General features: G+C 42.4%; 1 protein-coding gene across 5 annotated transcripts in view; it reads left to right on the forward strand.

Moving 5' to 3' along the window:
- SOGA3 (SOGA family member 3) overlaps window positions 1–16,715 on the forward strand; it is a 45,677-nt gene that overhangs the window by 17,734 nt on the left and 11,228 nt on the right. Inside the window, exons 5-8 of one of the 5 annotated variants that reach the window (XM_052781126.1) lie at window positions 13,187–13,258; window positions 13,896–15,071; window positions 15,959–15,973; window positions 16,347–16,681. In XM_052781126.1, the coding sequence (XP_052637086.1) occupies window positions 13,187–13,258; window positions 13,896–15,071; window positions 15,959–15,973; window positions 16,347–16,457 (1,374 nt within the window). In that variant the 3' untranslated portion in view covers window positions 16,458–16,681. Of the gene's footprint in view, window positions 1–13,186; window positions 13,259–13,895; window positions 16,682–16,715 lie in introns of all 5 variants that reach the window. The other 4 variants (XM_052781128.1, XM_052781129.1, XM_052781130.1 and 1 more) reach the window with 4 other exon arrangements.

A 16,715-nucleotide genomic window follows, 5' to 3' on the forward strand; every position in this document is an offset into this window, starting at 1 on the left:
TTTGAAAGTTGTTGCCTAAGCCATCCTTTCCCCCCCCCCAAAAGAGGTAACCCAACTTAAATGTTCTGTTGCAAGTGCTTGATAAAGTCTCTTGTGTTTGTCTCCAATGCACTTAAAAATAAAAAAAGTTATGCAGTATGGTGAGGCTATTGGTTGCAGTGTTGTGGATTTTTAAGCGGTCCATGCCAGTGTGTAGGAAATCAAGTAAAGGTGATCCTAGAGAAAAGCAGAGACACTGTCCAAACATACAGGGATGGGGTTAGAAAAGCCAAAACTCACCTGGAGCTGAGTTCTGGTGAAGGACATTGAAGGTCAACAAGAAGGGCTTCTACAGGTGTATCAGCAGCAAAATGAAGATGAGGGAAAACGTGTACACACTGGTGAATGGTGCAGGGAATCTTCTTTGCGTTGGTTTTTGCTGGTAAGACCAGCCTTCAGGAATCCGAGGCCTCTGATATCAATAGGGTAGTCTGGAGCAAGAAAGACTTACACTTGATGGGTGATGACCAAGTTAGGGAACATTTAAACAAACTGGGCATGCACAAGTCCATGGGGCCTGATGGGATGCAGCCAGGAGTGCTGAGGGAGCTGGCTGATGTCATTGCAAGGCCACTCTTGATTATCTTTGAAAGATCATGGTGATCAGGGGAGATTCCTGAGGACTGAAAGAAAGCAAAGGTCACTTCTGTCTTCTGGAAGGGCAAGAAGGAGGGTGTGGGGAACTACAGGCTGGTCAGCCTCACCTAGATCCCTGGGAAGGTGATGGAGAAATAATTCTGGAAACTATTTCCAAACATACCAAAGCCGAGAAGGTAATTTGAAACAGTCGGAATGGATTTAAAAGAGGAAATCATGCTTGACAAAACTGATAGCCCTCTATGAAGAGATGACTAGCTTGGTGGATGAGGGGAGAGCACTAGATGGCGTTTATCTTGACTTTAGTAAGGCTTTTGACACAATCTTTCATAACGTTCTCCTAGACAAGCTGATGAAGTATGGGCAGTGAGGTTGATTGAAAACTGGCTGATGAAATACCAGGCTCCAACAGTTGTGATCAGCAGCACAAAGTCCGTATGGAGGCTGGTGACAAGTGGTGTGCCTGTCAGGGAACAGCAAGGGCCGGCTGCTCTGAGGAACTGGGAGCCCGGAGCCATGCACAATAACACAGCCCGTAGGGCCCAGTACCTGAGAGAAGTGACCAGAACATGGCCCGGGGAAGGCAGCTGGGATCAACCAAGTGTCCAGATCATCCGACAGGTTTGTGTGACAAGGTAGGTCTGAGATTAAGCCGGGAAGTCAATCCACAGGTCCAGCAGTCATTAGGTAAGTGATGAGGCCAGTGCAAGGCTAAGCCGGGAAGTCGGGCCACAGGTCAGGGTTAAGATCAAGAGAGTCCATGGCCACGCACAGCTATGACAGAGCGGGATACAGCTACAACGTAATTCAGGCAGGGACTCGAGCCCCGCATCTGAGGGGAGCTCCTGGGTCCATGGGCAGGGGCGTGGGTGTGAGCCCCTGCTGAAGCTCGTCAGGGTGATGAAGCCCTATTAACACACTCAGGCCTCCGGCAGGACCCCAGGGATCAACACTTGGCCAGTCGTGTTTAACGACTTCGTTACCAACCTGGATGATAAGGCTGAGCGCACCCTCGGCAAGTTTGCGTACGCTACAAAACCGTGGAGTGGTTGATGCGTGCGGTAGTGTTACCGACATTCGGAGGGACCTCGGCAGGCTGGAGAAATGGGCTGACAGGAGCATCATGAAGTTCAGCAAAGAGAAGTACTAAGGGCTGCACCTGGGGAGGAACAACCCGAGGCACCGGTTCAGGCTGGGGGCGAATTGCCTGGAAAGCAGCTTTGCGGAGAAGAACGGGAGGGTCCTGGTGGACACCAACTTGACCGTGAGCCAGCAATGTGCCCTTGCGGCAAAGGCGGCTAATGGTATCCTGGGCTGCATTAGGAGGTGTGTCACCAGGAGATGGAGGGAGGTGATCCTTCCCCTCCGCTCAGCGCTGGTGAGGCCACACCTGGGGTGCTGGGTCCAGTTCTGGGCCCCTCAGTACGAGAGAGACGTGGACACGCTGGAGAGAGTCCAGCAAATGGCTATGAAGATGACTAAGGGATTGGAGCGTGTGTCATAGGAGGGGAGCCTGAGGGAGCTGGGACTGTTCAGCCTGGAGACGTTGGGGAGCAGCGAGGGCTGGCTGCTCGCTGCGGGATGGGGAGCTGGGGGGGATCACGCAGCCGGCAGGACAGAAGTGTTGCCAACCAAGGCCCAGTTCCGCTGTACCCTGACCCGGCGCTCATGGCCAGGTTCAAACAAGAGCCATGGTTACCCAGCAGGCTCAGGGTGATGAGGCAGGTCTGAGGTGAAGCCGAGAAGGCAACCTGCAGGTCAAGGCCAGGTCAACAGGGTCCGTGGCTGGGCACAGGCACAGCTAGGGTGAGCTGGAGACCAGTACTCCTCTCACATAGCTTAAGCAGGACCTGAAGCCCCCCGGGCTGAGCTGAAGTGGGGCTCCTGGGCCCGTGGGCAGGGTGTGCGGGGAGTCCCCGCGTCAGGCCGGTCAAGGCCACGAAGTAAGGCCTGTGGGTGCCCTCTGGGCCCTGGCAGGAGGAGAGTAGGGGGCTGTGTGTGGGGGGGTGAATCTTACCAATGTCTATAAATACCTGACAGGAGAGCGTGAAGAAGAAGGAGTCAAACTCTTTTCAGTGGTGTCCAGTGACAGGAAAAGGAAGAACTTTTTTTGTGAAGGTGGGCAGGCACCGAACACGTCACCTATAGAGGAAGGCATCTCCATCCTTGGAGATATTCAAGACCCCCCCCAGCACATGGCTCTGGGAAGCGTGTTTTAGTTGACTCTGCTCTGAGCGGGGGGACTGGATTAGATCTCCAGAGGCCCCTTTCAGCCTCAACTGGTCTGTGCTTTTTCTCAACTCTGTGTCTGTACTTGTTAATAACAAGCAGAATCTAATTTCTCATTTTGCAGCAGAGCATACAGGGGTTAGAAAAGGTCACTTCTGGAAGGGGACAAAGGAAATGGTTTCCAGGTTATTTCTGTTAAACAGGAAGAGTCCATGGTCTGTCCAAGCTGTCTGTCTTCTCAGGCAAAACACAGTGTGTGAACAGGAGGTCAGAGGCAGGTACGTGCCACCAAGCAGGGCATTCTTCCTGCTGCACTGTCACGCACGATGTTTTGTGCAACTAGTTGTGTTCTGTGCAATAGAGCTGTACGCGTGTGTGTCTGTGTGCGATGTAATAAACCTTCCATCAGGCGGATACCTTACATGCAGTAAGGGGAGTGATGTACGAAGAACAACAAAGAAAGTATTATACACGGTACGGTGGTGAGGAATACTGCCTAACAAATGGCTTCTGTGGCCGTGCCACAGGAGTAGAGACTGTATGTGATTGTGCAAAGCAGCCAGCTGATTCTTCACTGACCACCAGTGTGCTACTTGTGCTCTACCTCTGAACTGCCCTGCAAGTACTATGCTCCGGGAGAGCAGAATGGCATGTTTTGAGCCACATTCTTCTTTTAGACCCTCTCATTTGCACACATTTATAGCCATATTCTATGGTGTATGTCACTGTGTGTTAAATAGAGATGAGTCACTTGACAGGGAGAACACCCACCTATAGGGTGTGCGGGGCTCTGGGATCAGCCCAGCTGCTCTTCTGAATTACGTGGAATCAATACTAGCCAGGAACAAGAACACCAGGCTTTTGATGTTTGTTCACTACAACCTGGAGGTTTATTTTTCACTTACAGCAGTGTTTGTAATGTCAAGAAATGCACCCCCCTGGCATTTAGGCAGATTCAGGTTTTGATAATGCTCCATAGTTAAGAGTTCCAAGCATTGCATTACTTATTTCAAAGTAAAGGACAGTGGATTAATCTTTTAGATGTGCAGGTGTGCTTTTCTGAACTGTTTGTTTCTGCTGACGTGTTTTGACATAATATGTGGTTGGTTTTTTGTTGTTTTTTTTTTTGCCTCCCCATTGCTAGGTTTAACAACAGCATATATTGAGATGTGTAGAATGAGACCTTTGGGTATCAATTCTATTTTCCTTTGTCTGATCCTAGTTGTATGGTTGTGTTAATTGACTTTGGTTATCTCAGCAATGAATCCAGGTTAGGATAATAACCAAGCTCTTTGCTTAGGTCACAGATGAGTACTTGCACTTAGAAGGTATTTGCCATGCATCTGTTTCCATCAGTGTTGTGTGTAATGAGAGGCTTCTACATTGCTGTAAAGCATGACTGATGATGACATCCAACCGGCCCAATTATCAAGAGTGTTTTATATTACAGGCTTGGCTGAATTATTTTAATTTTCACAGATGCTAGCAGTTTAGATCTTTGATTACATGATTAATTAGAAGCACCAGTAACAGTGCCCCAGAAAGAGTTTTGAACTGGAGCATTGCCTTGATGGTACACATAGATACACTCAAAGGTTCATTTGCCTTGTGGTGTGCTTCTGGGAGTATTGTTGCTGAGTTCCCAAACTTTGGTCAGGTTTCATGCATTCAGAAATTGTGAGGCCAGAACTGTACAGTATGATCAACCAGTCTGGCCTCCTGCATAACATGGGTCATAAAATACTCCCAGCTATTTTATTTAAACTGATGCCTACTTTTCAGAAAAGGGTGCTGGTCTGTGTTAAAAAATGACAGCTGAGAACAGTCTTCCACAACTCTTCCTGAACTGTCCCAGGAACAGTTAAAAATTTGCACCTCCCTTCTCATCTGAATTTGCTGAAAGCTGGTTACTAGCCAGGAAACGTATGTTCTTACTACCATGCTAAATTCAAGAATCCAGCATCAATACTTTTGTGGTGTTGGTTTTTTTTAAATCTGCATGCTTAGGATTGATATAATTTAGTCATTTAAAAATTAAGCATTTAACCTAAGTTAGGAATTTGGCCTCCCTCAAAGGAGAAAGATGGGCACTACTTGGAAATGATTCATTCCACTTGTCTGAGCGTGGTTTGACTCTGTGGTGAGGCACATCCCTTTCTAGTTATTGCCAGTGAATCTTGTTTTTGACATCTACATCCTCGGACTAAATGAAACCTTTTGGTCACAAAATTACACTTGGACATTATTTCAGCTGATTATGCCTGTAGTCTTTTTCAGAGATGTGGCTTTTCAAGAGATCTTCTCTATTCTCTAGGCTGTTTTTCTATTGTCTTAGAATAGGTTTCACTCCTTGTTCTTATATATGTGTCTTCATATTTAGTTATATTAAAACGGATATTATTTGATCGCACCAAGGTTTGTGCGATCAGTGACCATCCTTTTCAGTATTTAACATTTCTCCAACCTTTACTCTACGTGCAGTCTTTACCCAATATTATATTATGCTTTTTCCAGGCAGCGGCAAAAAATGTTAATTAGTGTAAGACCAAGAATTGATTCGTGCGTAACCCCATTAGGACTGCTGTGGCATTAATTTGCAGGTGATTTGCTGGTTCAGTGACATTTATGATAAATGCTGAAGAGTCAGATGTTTGTTCATGATAGCTAGTTAAAAATGCATCCCAGTGATCAAATATTTATAATGAGCTGAAGACTGTCAAACTCCATTTCACAATGAGATTTTTCACATTTCTAGCAAAGGGAACCTTTAAATAACAGTCTCAAGTCAAGCTCTTCATGAAGGTTTTAAGTCAGCCTAAGAGCCGCAGCCCCTTCCCTTGCTGGGAATAAGCATTTCCCTTAAGAACCTGAGCAAGTTTCATTTAGGGGGAACAGTCATCATTTAGGAGGACGAGGCATGGGTATCAGTCACAGGTCTTCTGAGCCTTTTGTAGTCAGTGAAGCCACTGGACACTGCTCCAGCTGGCACTGCAATATTCTACTTCCTCTCATCTCCATTTTTTGCATGGTTGAAATACCAGGAAAAGCACTGGGTGCAGGCTTATGGGAGAGCAGACTGGTACCAGAGTGAGAAAGGTAGTTGTGGGGATGTCCAAACTGCTAAAACGTCTTCCTTCCATTTTAGCTTCTAGCCTCTAGGGTTTATTTTTTCCAGAGCACCTTCTTTACATGAACTGCTCAAAAAAACTTAGATTAAAACTTAGATTTAATGTGTGGCAGGATCACACTGGCATAACTTCAGAGCACTGCAGAGTCTGATCCTCTGTTTTCAATAACCTAAGTTCCCAAACATCTTTGAAACTTCTCCATATGTTGTATTATGGAAAATATTTTTCAGCCAATTTACAAACAGCTAAATTTACACTAGAACTTTCCCAAGTAAACACAGACAAAAGAAGAGACAAAGAGTAACAGAAGACCCCACCTTATAGTCAGAGTTGTGATTGCTGACATGTGAGAGATGGAATTCTTGCCCCTGTTAACAGAAAATCTTCTGCTCACTGCTCAGGCTTCTAGATCAAGTGCAGATTTCAGAATTTTTCCTACCTGAATTCATCTTAAATTTTTGCATCCTCTCAAAGGAACTCTAAAATCTGATTTTTTTGGTGAGGTCTTCCTGTAACTGGAGGTGTTGCCTGAGGTGCAGTCTGGTAGGGCAAGCTGCAAAGCCCCTTTCTCTGCTGTGTGCCTACAAACCTACACAGATGTGCCTGTTCTTGATGCTATCCTGCCCTGTGAATCCAGGTGAGGGACTGTAAGAGCTGTCTGTGTATTTAATACAACTCTTCAGTATGAAATGAGTTTGAACGCAAATGTGCATGTGTGATCAGCCCACAACTTTGCAGAACTGGCTTCTGTATACACTTCCAGCGAGCAGTGTAGAGGTGCACATTGTGTGCAGAATCATTCTTATTTTCCTTCTCATTACTATTCATTTTCAGACTAACCTTTTTTGTTGGGATATGGTAACTACACTTTGGTTTATATATGCATTTTTGTAACCAAGGCAATGAACCTAATCTGGTTGCTTGCACTTTCCCATTCTCATGAAAATTTCTTTGGAATCTCTTCTGAGACATTCTTCTAAGAAGACTGAAAAACTCTACGTGTGATAATAGGTGTGAGAAAGAAAACTCTTTAGATCTGGCAAAATCTCATATGTATTTAATTCATAATTGCTGTATCCATGTCTGTGACTGTGATTTTTGCTATTGTTATGTGGTGGTGTTTTGAACTATGTTGACACACTGTCTGTCATACTGGCACTTCCAGATAAAGACTGGGACAGTGCATTATACTAGGCATTGTGCAAACCCTGACAAAAAAACCTGACTCTCTTCTCCCAAAAAAGACAAATAGCTGAGCTGACAAATAAACAGCAACTTAGGAAGCCCTAGGAAATAGGTTTAACTAGCATCACTTTGCAATAAAATACCTTATTCCAGCACTTTCCCTCCAAAGGATGCATAGTGGTCTGAGATTTGCTTTTGTATTTCAGGATTAGGAAGCTGAGTGTAAACTGACTCTGATCTCTGCATCCATAATGAGGCCTAGTTGGATAGTGCTGGGGGACTAAGCACGTCTAGCTCTTCCATCTTTTGAAAGGTTCAAATGGCAGGAGACCTCTTCCTCTTCAGAGAAGTTGCTTCCACTGTTTTATAGTATCCTGGTGGGTGAGGGAGTGTGCAATCACAGAAAGCAAAGTATCAGAGTTTGGCTGGCTATTTGACCAGGTCATACGGAGAGCTTTGAAAGACACCTTTCATCTTCTTCTGCTCAGGACATTTTTCAAATAAGAAAAAGAAGGAAGCAAATGTAATGGAAGCATAAATGTGCTGCTTCATTTTATGCACTGCAAAGAATGCTTTTACCTGGTTATATCACAGAGTTGCTATTATTTGCTCTAGCAATGTGGTTTTGGTTCAAAATGCAAAGGTTTTCTCTGGGTAAAGTGCAAATGTTGTGTATCTTTCCTCTCCCCCCTTTTTTTTTTCTCATTTAATTGGCAAATGAATAATGGCAAAGGATCTGAAAATGATAACTGAAATAACTCCTAAATAAATGCAAATGAAATAATACAAATACTGGAGGGCAGCTCCGCTTTTCTCTTCTGCAATATGAAGACATTCAAAAGACTACATAAGAACTATTTTTCTCTCCATGGTGAAGTAGAAAAGATTGCTTTCATTTTGTATCATTCCTCATCAGTGTTTTCAAATATGCTAGTTTTAATATGAGGAGAGCATTGCTAGAGCTAGTAGGGATATGCTTAGTGTTTGCTTTATGGACGGGGGTGCTGTGCTGCTTCGCATTTCACTGATCCCCTGCTTTTTCTTTCCTGCCTTAATTTTGCAGACAAGTAGAGTACTGAAATATGCAGGACTCCTCCTGCCCTTCAAGGAGGGTGGAAGTAAAGGGTTGTATCATTCTATGTACTTGTGCCAATGACAGACAAAGGCAGTGTCTTGAGTTTGTTGCTGGCAAATTGCACTGGTAGAGTTGCAGAATAAGGGAGACATTTTAAACACAAAGATTTTTTTTTTTTAGGAGAATATGCATTTTCAATTTGTCAACACAGATAGTGTCCATTTAGTTTTTACTACATATTCTAATAGATTGAATTAAATTCGGTGGCAGTAAACTAAAAAATCTGTCTTGCTTCTGTTTTGATCCAGCTCCATGAGCTACCCAACTGTATTGACTGAAGGGAAAATGCAGAGAGAGTCTTAGGGCAAATTTCCATTTCCCTGGTCATAGTCACTCTGTGCCAGACAGGGGCAGGTTTGTGCAGCCCAAAAGTTGTTCCAATACTCAGCAACATTTCAAGACTGTAAAGACAGTGTTAGGTTTGCTCTGATTTTTGAAAGCTCTGCAGACCTGTCACAGCAGTTGGGAGGCAGCTAACCGTAACCGTGTACAGTACAGTTGTGCGCAGATGAGAAGGTTTGGTTGTAGCTGTGGAGATTCAAGAAGCAGCACACCCTTTGCCTTAGCCTGCTCTGTAAGGAGGGATAAAGGCTGTTGTGGGGGCTCTGTGCACCCATAAATCCCTTCGTGTCAGGAATTCCTCCTGTGGTTGCCTACATCGATTTTTAGATCATATACCCCCAGATCAGGCTTGAAATAATCAATCAAACCTAAGCGTCTTGAAAAATCTTGGTATGTTTTGCTTAGGGCTTCTTTATTAATTGCTGAGAGATTTACTGTAGCTTAGGATCAGGTAGTGACAATTTGAGTTCATTTTACAGCTTTCGTACTCAGTGGAGTGTGATGCTATTATTTCTGCATTGTGTTACTCTCAGAGTAGATTTCAGGTCTTTTTACACCTGAGAAGCACTGAGCATCACAGGTGATGTTAGGACTGCACATTTGGCTTTCAGTTTAGGGCTGGCTAGAGAAGGATTATACCATCTGGTCTTGAGAAGTGCTTAGCATGTCCAGCAAGACATTGAATAAACTCCAGTGAAAGTCACTAGAGAATTGATCATCACGACAGAATTGCCTGTTGCATGTGATCTGGTGTGCACATAATACGAACATTATCTGTGGTTTTATCTAGGCTGTGGAAACTTCTCAGCATTGCCAGAACACGCATGCAGCCCCACGTGTGCTGGCTACAGTGAATGCGCAAATAGTCAGTCAAACCCAGTTTTACCTCCTAGTCTTTCAGAGGTAAGAGATTATACAAAATAATAATACATGCCTCAGTTGCTGGTCTTATTATCCCCAGTGCTGTTGAAATATTTCATTAGTACTTGAGCAGTTTAGCAAACTCCCCACTGTAGAGACAGTATTATATGCATTTTTTGCTTATTCTTTTCTCCTGCAGATGGGTAACTTTGTTCAAGGGTATTAAAACCATAATGCTGTCTGGTAAGCATTACTGATCAGATAGAGACATAAGACTACTTTTGCACTTAATCTTTGCCTTTTTTTAACTCATAATCATTAGAGTGAACTGAATATGATTTTTAAAATTATATGGCATAAGAATTATCTGAACCCTCAAATTATCCTTCACAACAAGCTCTCAAAACCAATTCTAGAATATGAGGGGCAGATTTTTTTGCCACAGTTGAGAAAACAGCAGAGGTGGCTTTTAGTGGCACTACAGTATGCTTTGTGGTACTCTGACATGGGAAAAGGATCAACAAGTGGTGAATTATATTAAAAGGTGATCTAACACAAAAATTTTTGAACACACAGGTTTTGTACATGAAGGTGGCTGAATCACTCACTCACCCTGTCTAACATTTGTTAGTATGTCAAAACAAGCAACATGCAGACAGTTTTAATAGTGTCCCGTTGCAGGGATAATATGAATATTCACTTGCAGAAGTCTGGGTTGCTATTTTTCTTTTTGCTGTATGTTTGTTTGAACTTTTTTTTCCTTTTTCTGTTTTGTTTTGATGAATTTCTTCCATTAGCAGCAATAAATTGTTTAATGTTGAAAATTGGATTGGAAGAGTGGACTAGTACAAGGCTTGAGAGAAATGATAGAAGGAGTAGCCACTGTAAGTTGTAAAATGTACCTCTGAAAAAGCTCTCAGAAATTTATTATTTATAGCAGGATATACTGCTTGATATGTGGCATTCTTTGATCAGTATGAGTATTGCCTCAGTGCCCTAACATGATGTTATGGGGCACTGTGATTTTGCAGATGTCATCTGTCAGCTGAGATGTGCAAGTGAGATCTTAACCTCTAGTGATCAGAAATTGGCTCGTGGTGGTTTTCACAAGAAAAGAGATCATACCAATTCCAGCTGGGCCTAATCCACTTACCCAAATCATCCTGCTAATTGAATTGTGCATGTTCTTCATTGCTTTCTGCTACAAAATTTTGTTGCTAAACACCATCATTTCATTGGTGAATATTACAAGCTCTGTGGATGGTTTGTTGTAATTCAAGTAGAGCAGAATAGAAAGTACTGCCTAGTCATTACATAGACACAGCTATTGTCTTAATTAAAATATTGCTATCCTGACTACCAAAAGGAACACAAAAGATACAGAAAGAAAGGAGAAAAACAGATTTTTCAATTTATGTCAAAACTAGGAAAATACTTTTTGCTCTCTGTAGTTTATCTTTTGGTGTTGTTTTTTTTTTGTCTTGGGAAACTTTTTCATATATCTCTTATCTTCTGAAAAGTTGTAGGGTACACAAGAAGTTGCAGCTCAGCATTTCAGAACCTCATTACACCTGGAGAGATGCTGAGCTCGGCAGGATGAATAGAAGGCATTTAGGCAATCAAGCAGAAATATAGTTTAACTATCCCTTAGTTATTTTATCAGTGGGTGGTATTGGCAAGAACCTGGAGCAAGAAGTTTGCAGTGCTAACTGATTTGAAAAGGGTTTTTTCAAAGTGGTAATACATAGTGGTGTAATTAGTGGTAATACAGAGGAGGAAGCTTCTCCTCTGAAAGTTTATCGCTTTATAAATTTGCCAATTCAAAAAGAAAAACAACAAAAAACCCTCCACATGCATATACCATTTCTGCAATACGATAACTGGTGGGTGACCCTGGAGAAGAAGCATTTTGTTTGTAGACTGGATCCCAAAGTTGTTGGCTTTATATTTAAAGGGAAAAAGTGAGTTAATTTAACTATTTTCTGTGTCTTTTCCTTTAGAAGCCTGTGATTCACAGCTATCCAGATATATGGCTATCATAGCTGATGATCTTTGATTGGTTTTATTGTTTTGTTTACTGAGAGCATTCAATGTTTCTGCAAGAGACATAAAAATTTTAACTTTGGTTCTTGGTGGACCCATCTGTGAATTTTAGTTCTGATTCTGAATGTGAGGTCATTTTTCTTAATTCTTGCATAACTCTATAGTAAATTTGAGCAAAAAGTGTCATGAGAAATCATCTCTTGTGGTTGCTCAGATTTATATGTAAGTCATTTCTATGGCATTGATTTTTCCTTTGGAGTGAGCCGGTCATGAGCTTAGTATTTATTACGGGGATGATCTGCAGAAGAAAGAGAACAATTGGTACCAGCAGGTGAATAGTGCACAGGATTATGTACAGCATACTAGCCCACTGTACTCTGTCCCTTGAGGATTATGAACGTAATTTAATTCCCACCGTATGGAACTGGATGGCTCTTAGCTGGATTCTCCCCTGGCTGGTGCAGGGAAATGCATGTTTCTCTGCAGCACAAAGGATCCTTCTACTAGCGAATAATCTCAGAGGGAGATGGTGTTGGTTGTATCACTGCCTGGCCTCAGGGCCTACATTTTACCTGGGGAACATAAAAACTGGGAACAGCTGCAAGTGGGATGTTACGTATTAACATACTCTCCCACTCGCTTTCCTTTCTCCTGCTGTTTTCTTGATGCTCTCTATTGAGTGTTGACGGTGGGGTGGTTGCAGTTGTTTTCCACTGCTACAGCTTGCCCACTAACAAACTTTCTACTGTCAGCAATTACAAGATTTTTGCTGGATATGCTAGTAGGCTTCAATGCCAGTGCATCCTGCTCTAAAAGCAGGAGTTTCTTTTCTACTCACTTTGGCTACATAACAGGTGAGAAGACACCAAAGAAGCTTGTTCATATGGTGGTGCGTACGTGTGTTTGTGTGGTGCTGTTCTTAAGCTAATATGCTTTATTTCGCATTAGGACTTTGGAGTCCAAGCAGCTTTAAATTGTGTTTACTTGAACATGTTCTGAAAACGGAACAAACCTAGCGACCAGATCTATGTGTGAGTTTGTCTGCACAGAGTTTGTCTACAGTGCACACCTACAGAGGTGCGACCGCGATACACTGCAAGCTTGAAGTCTGTGGGTGGGACACAGAGAAAGGTGTGCTTGTAGATGTACCCCCAAGTCAGCTGATGGGATCTCAGTGACACTGTTTTATGTAGCTTTCCTACCACAAAGGCTAAGGCTACGTGTCTGGCTAGACGCATCTTTAAGTGCCTTGGCCCTATTAGGGTTGACATCAAATGGGCAAGCTGGGTTTCACTGCTTGCCTCAGCTTTCCATCTGTAAGTTACCACTTGGGACACCTGCTTTCTTACCTCTCCTGTAATGTGCTAAACATTCATTATGCACTAGTCTTAAAATGTGTTGAATAAAAAAGGTAACAGACTGATTAAACCAATACTTTACTTGTATGACATTGCTGTGTCATTTTGGGGCAGCTGTGTCTCCCCTCTATATTTGGTATTTCAAGGATCACAACAAATTAATTCCTTTATAGTTGCATTTGACTTGCTATCTTTTAAAATGAATGAAATATGAATTATATGTCTTTTTAGTGAAATATTCAGCACATCTCATTTTGTTGTTGTTGCAGCAATCACTGAAAAGAAGAGGGAGCAAAGACCTACCAAAATCAGAAAAAAAGTCACAGCAGACACCGACAGAGGTATGTTGTAATAACTGTAGCCTGGATTCTCATGTGGAGGCTTCAGGGACACTGTGGAAATGATGTACGTGATTTGTAGATTTGCACTTTGCTTGCTTGTTTGCTTCGTTCTTTGTTTTCCTGTATGCTGTGCAATGGAGAGCTCTTACCCCAGATCTGCAGTCAGACAACACTATGTCAAGGACCACCTAAACAAACTGCTGGTGTTGCAACAGAACCCTCCAGCTTTCATGTGCTCTATATTTTAGGCAAAATAAGTAAATGGGAGCACCAGTGTAACAAGATTTTAGGCCCTTTGTGTGCTTACTTCAGGATTTTTGAACACTGTAAAGTCTATTACAGTGTTGCAAACCTAGAAAATATAAGGATTTTTTACAAGCCACCCCCACCCCCACAATGTATTTTCTGGGGACTGTGCAAACATTAGTTGCAAGTAAAATAGTCTCTTCCCCTCTTTTAAATTCAAGTATTTATTTCCCCCTCATTTATTGATCAGTGAAAAAATGATTGCAGGAAAATCTCTTGGTATCTAAAGCTGTGTACCTGTGATCGTTAATCTTGTAATTGAAGACCATCCACTGGAGGTCTCCTGTTTTACATCAGGTTTCTTCAAATACTACTTTTTCTTTTTTCTAAGGAGGACAATGAAGACCTGAAATGCCAGCTACAGTTTGTCAAAGAAGAAGCAGCCTTGATGAGGAAGAAAATGGCTAAGATCGATAAAGAGAAAGACAGATTTGAACACGAGCTGCAAAAATATAGATCATTTTATGGGGATTTGGACAGTCCCTTGCCAAAAGGAGAAGCAGGTGGGCCACCTACCACAAGAGAAGCTGAACTCAAGCTTCGATTGAGACTGGTGGAGGAGGAAGCTAACATTCTTGGGAGGAAAATAGTGGAACTAGAAGTAGAAAATAGAGGACTGAAAGCAGAACTTGATGATTTAAGAGGAGATGATTTCTCAGGGACCGCTAACCCACTCCTGGGAGAGCAGAGTGAATCCCTGTCAGAATTACGACAGCATTTGCAGCTAGTAGAAGATGAAACAGAATTGCTGAGGAGAAATTTAGCTGATTTGGAAGAACAAAACAAGCGCATAACAGCTGAGCTGAACAAATACAAGTACAAGTCTGGGGCCCATGAGAGCTCTAGGCACCATGATAATGCCAAGACAGAAGCATTACAGGAGGAGCTAAAAGCTGCACGAATGCAGATCAATGAGCTGAGTGGCAAAGTCATGCAACTCCAGTATGAGAACAGAGTCTTAATGTCCAACATGCAACGCTATGACTTGGCCTCTCATCTTGGGATCCGTGGCAGTCCCAGAGACAGTGATGCGGAAAGTGATGCAGGAAAAAAAGAGAGCGATGATGATTCCCGCCCCCCTCACCGCAAAAGGGAAGGCCCCATCGGTGGGGAAAGCGACTCCGAAGAGGTACGCAACATTCGGTGCCTGACACCCACGAGGTCTTTTTATCCGACACCTTCTGGGTGGCAGAAGAACTTCACTGACAGACAGCAGATGAAGGACATTCGCTCTGAAGCTGAGCGGCTGGGCAAGACAATAGATCGCTTAATTTCTGACACCAGCACCATCATAACAGAGGCGAGAATTTATGTAGCTAATGGGGACCTCTTTGGACTGATGGATGAGGAAGATGATGGCAGCAGAATACGCGAGCATGAGCTTCTTTACCGGATCAACGCACAGATGAAGGCCTTCAGGAAAGAGCTCCAGGCTTTCATCGACAGACTCGAAGTTCCAAAGTCTTCGGATGATCGAAGTGCAGATGAACCTTTGTCAGTGAGTCAGGTAGACTTTTACTTATTACGGCCTACAGGTAAAAAGGCTCTGCCAAGTGAATTAAGCCTTAAATTTGATGTCTGGCACATGAAAATTCTTTATTCTAGACAGTGGACAAAAATCTCGATTCCTTAAATTATTTTAAATCCTCATTTGGCCATGTGAAACCTTGTTCTATCAATGGGGCTGGTTTTGAACAGTGAATAAGTCTGGTCTCCTGGAAATTAAAACAATTATGCTCTAGGAGGTGGAAGTTTGTACTCCTTTCTGGCTTCGCAACTGCATTTGCCAGAGTTGTGCCTTCATCGCCAGTAAAGGCAGTGCAGACAGCATTTTTGGCACATAAATGAACATGATTGTTTTCTTAGTGGTTGGGTTCCTGTTAAATGAATAAAAAGAAAATTTTATTAATGTTAAACAGGAGTAAACATTAGATTTCCAAAATTATAGAGAATATGACAAACCACAGAGAAAAATAAACCATGCAAATCTACTTTACAGAGTCACAGAGCCATGCAGTAGCGTGAATATTGGAATTGCTGTAACTGTTTGTATCTTGTTGAAGGCCTGTGGGTCACTGCTTACATGCAGCAGTGACTAGCATCTTTTCTGTAGTTCATTTTTATGCAGAATTGTTCCAGAGAGGTTTTGGGGAGCAAATTCCTTGCTGACTCGAGATCTTTTGCCATGAAAAATGAAAATTACCTACCCTTATCTTATCATGCAATCCTATAGTTGGCAAATCTTGTTATTGCTCATGGTATTATCCAATGTTTTAGTAAGTCTCTTGCTGTGTTAATTTACTTTGTGCGGTCGTGCTAGTTTACAGTCAAAGTAGCTGAAAGCTATTTCTTATTCCTATGCTGACTAATTAGTCTTTTGTTTCCTTGTATCAGAAAGTCACAGACGCAGTGAGTTTAAAGCTAATCAATTACTCTACATGTATTGCATGAAATCAAACAGAAACGGCATTTAGCATGCTCACTTTCTGATCTAGCAATAGCTCTGAGCTTGTAGAGCTCCCATTAGCTTAAAGGCAGAGCACTGCACGGGCTTATGCAAATTTAAACCAAACTAATTAGTATTTTCTCTAAACAAATAACAGCAATAGTTAAATTGGACATTTTGGGGCTTGACCATGCAGAACTCCTACTGAAGTCAATGGGAGATGGACACTTGGTCCCTCCACAAGCATAGTCTGGTTCACTATTTATTTTGTTGAAACTTTGGACTTGCTATTCCATTAATTGACTGTTCTCTTTGTCTTTGTATTTACCTTCCCAGATGTTCCAGCCTATCATTTTACTTATTCTCATCCTTGTATTATTTTCATCCCTTTCATACACAACAATATTTAAACTTGTCTTCCTTTTTACACTGTTTTTTGTACTGTAAGCCATTCATCATTTACTGTTCATTGTAGTATTATTTTCAGTTTGTTTATTTTGTCCACCCTCCAAGATAAGAAGTGCAAGAGACATAGTTTCTGTAATAGCCACTGCTGTAAAAACACTGAAGACTACTTGTTGCCAAAACCAAAACAAAATCAAAAAAACTGCAAAAAACATACCAAAAAGTCACCCAGTTGAATAGGAAACCCGCTCACCACGGTGTTCCAGGTAAGCAAACAGAAAATGATATTTTTCACTTTAT

Source organism: Harpia harpyja, chromosome 3 (assembly GCF_026419915.1).
Source record: "Harpia harpyja isolate bHarHar1 chromosome 3, bHarHar1 primary haplotype, whole genome shotgun sequence".
Taxonomy (NCBI): Eukaryota; Metazoa; Chordata; class Aves; order Accipitriformes; family Accipitridae; genus Harpia; species Harpia harpyja.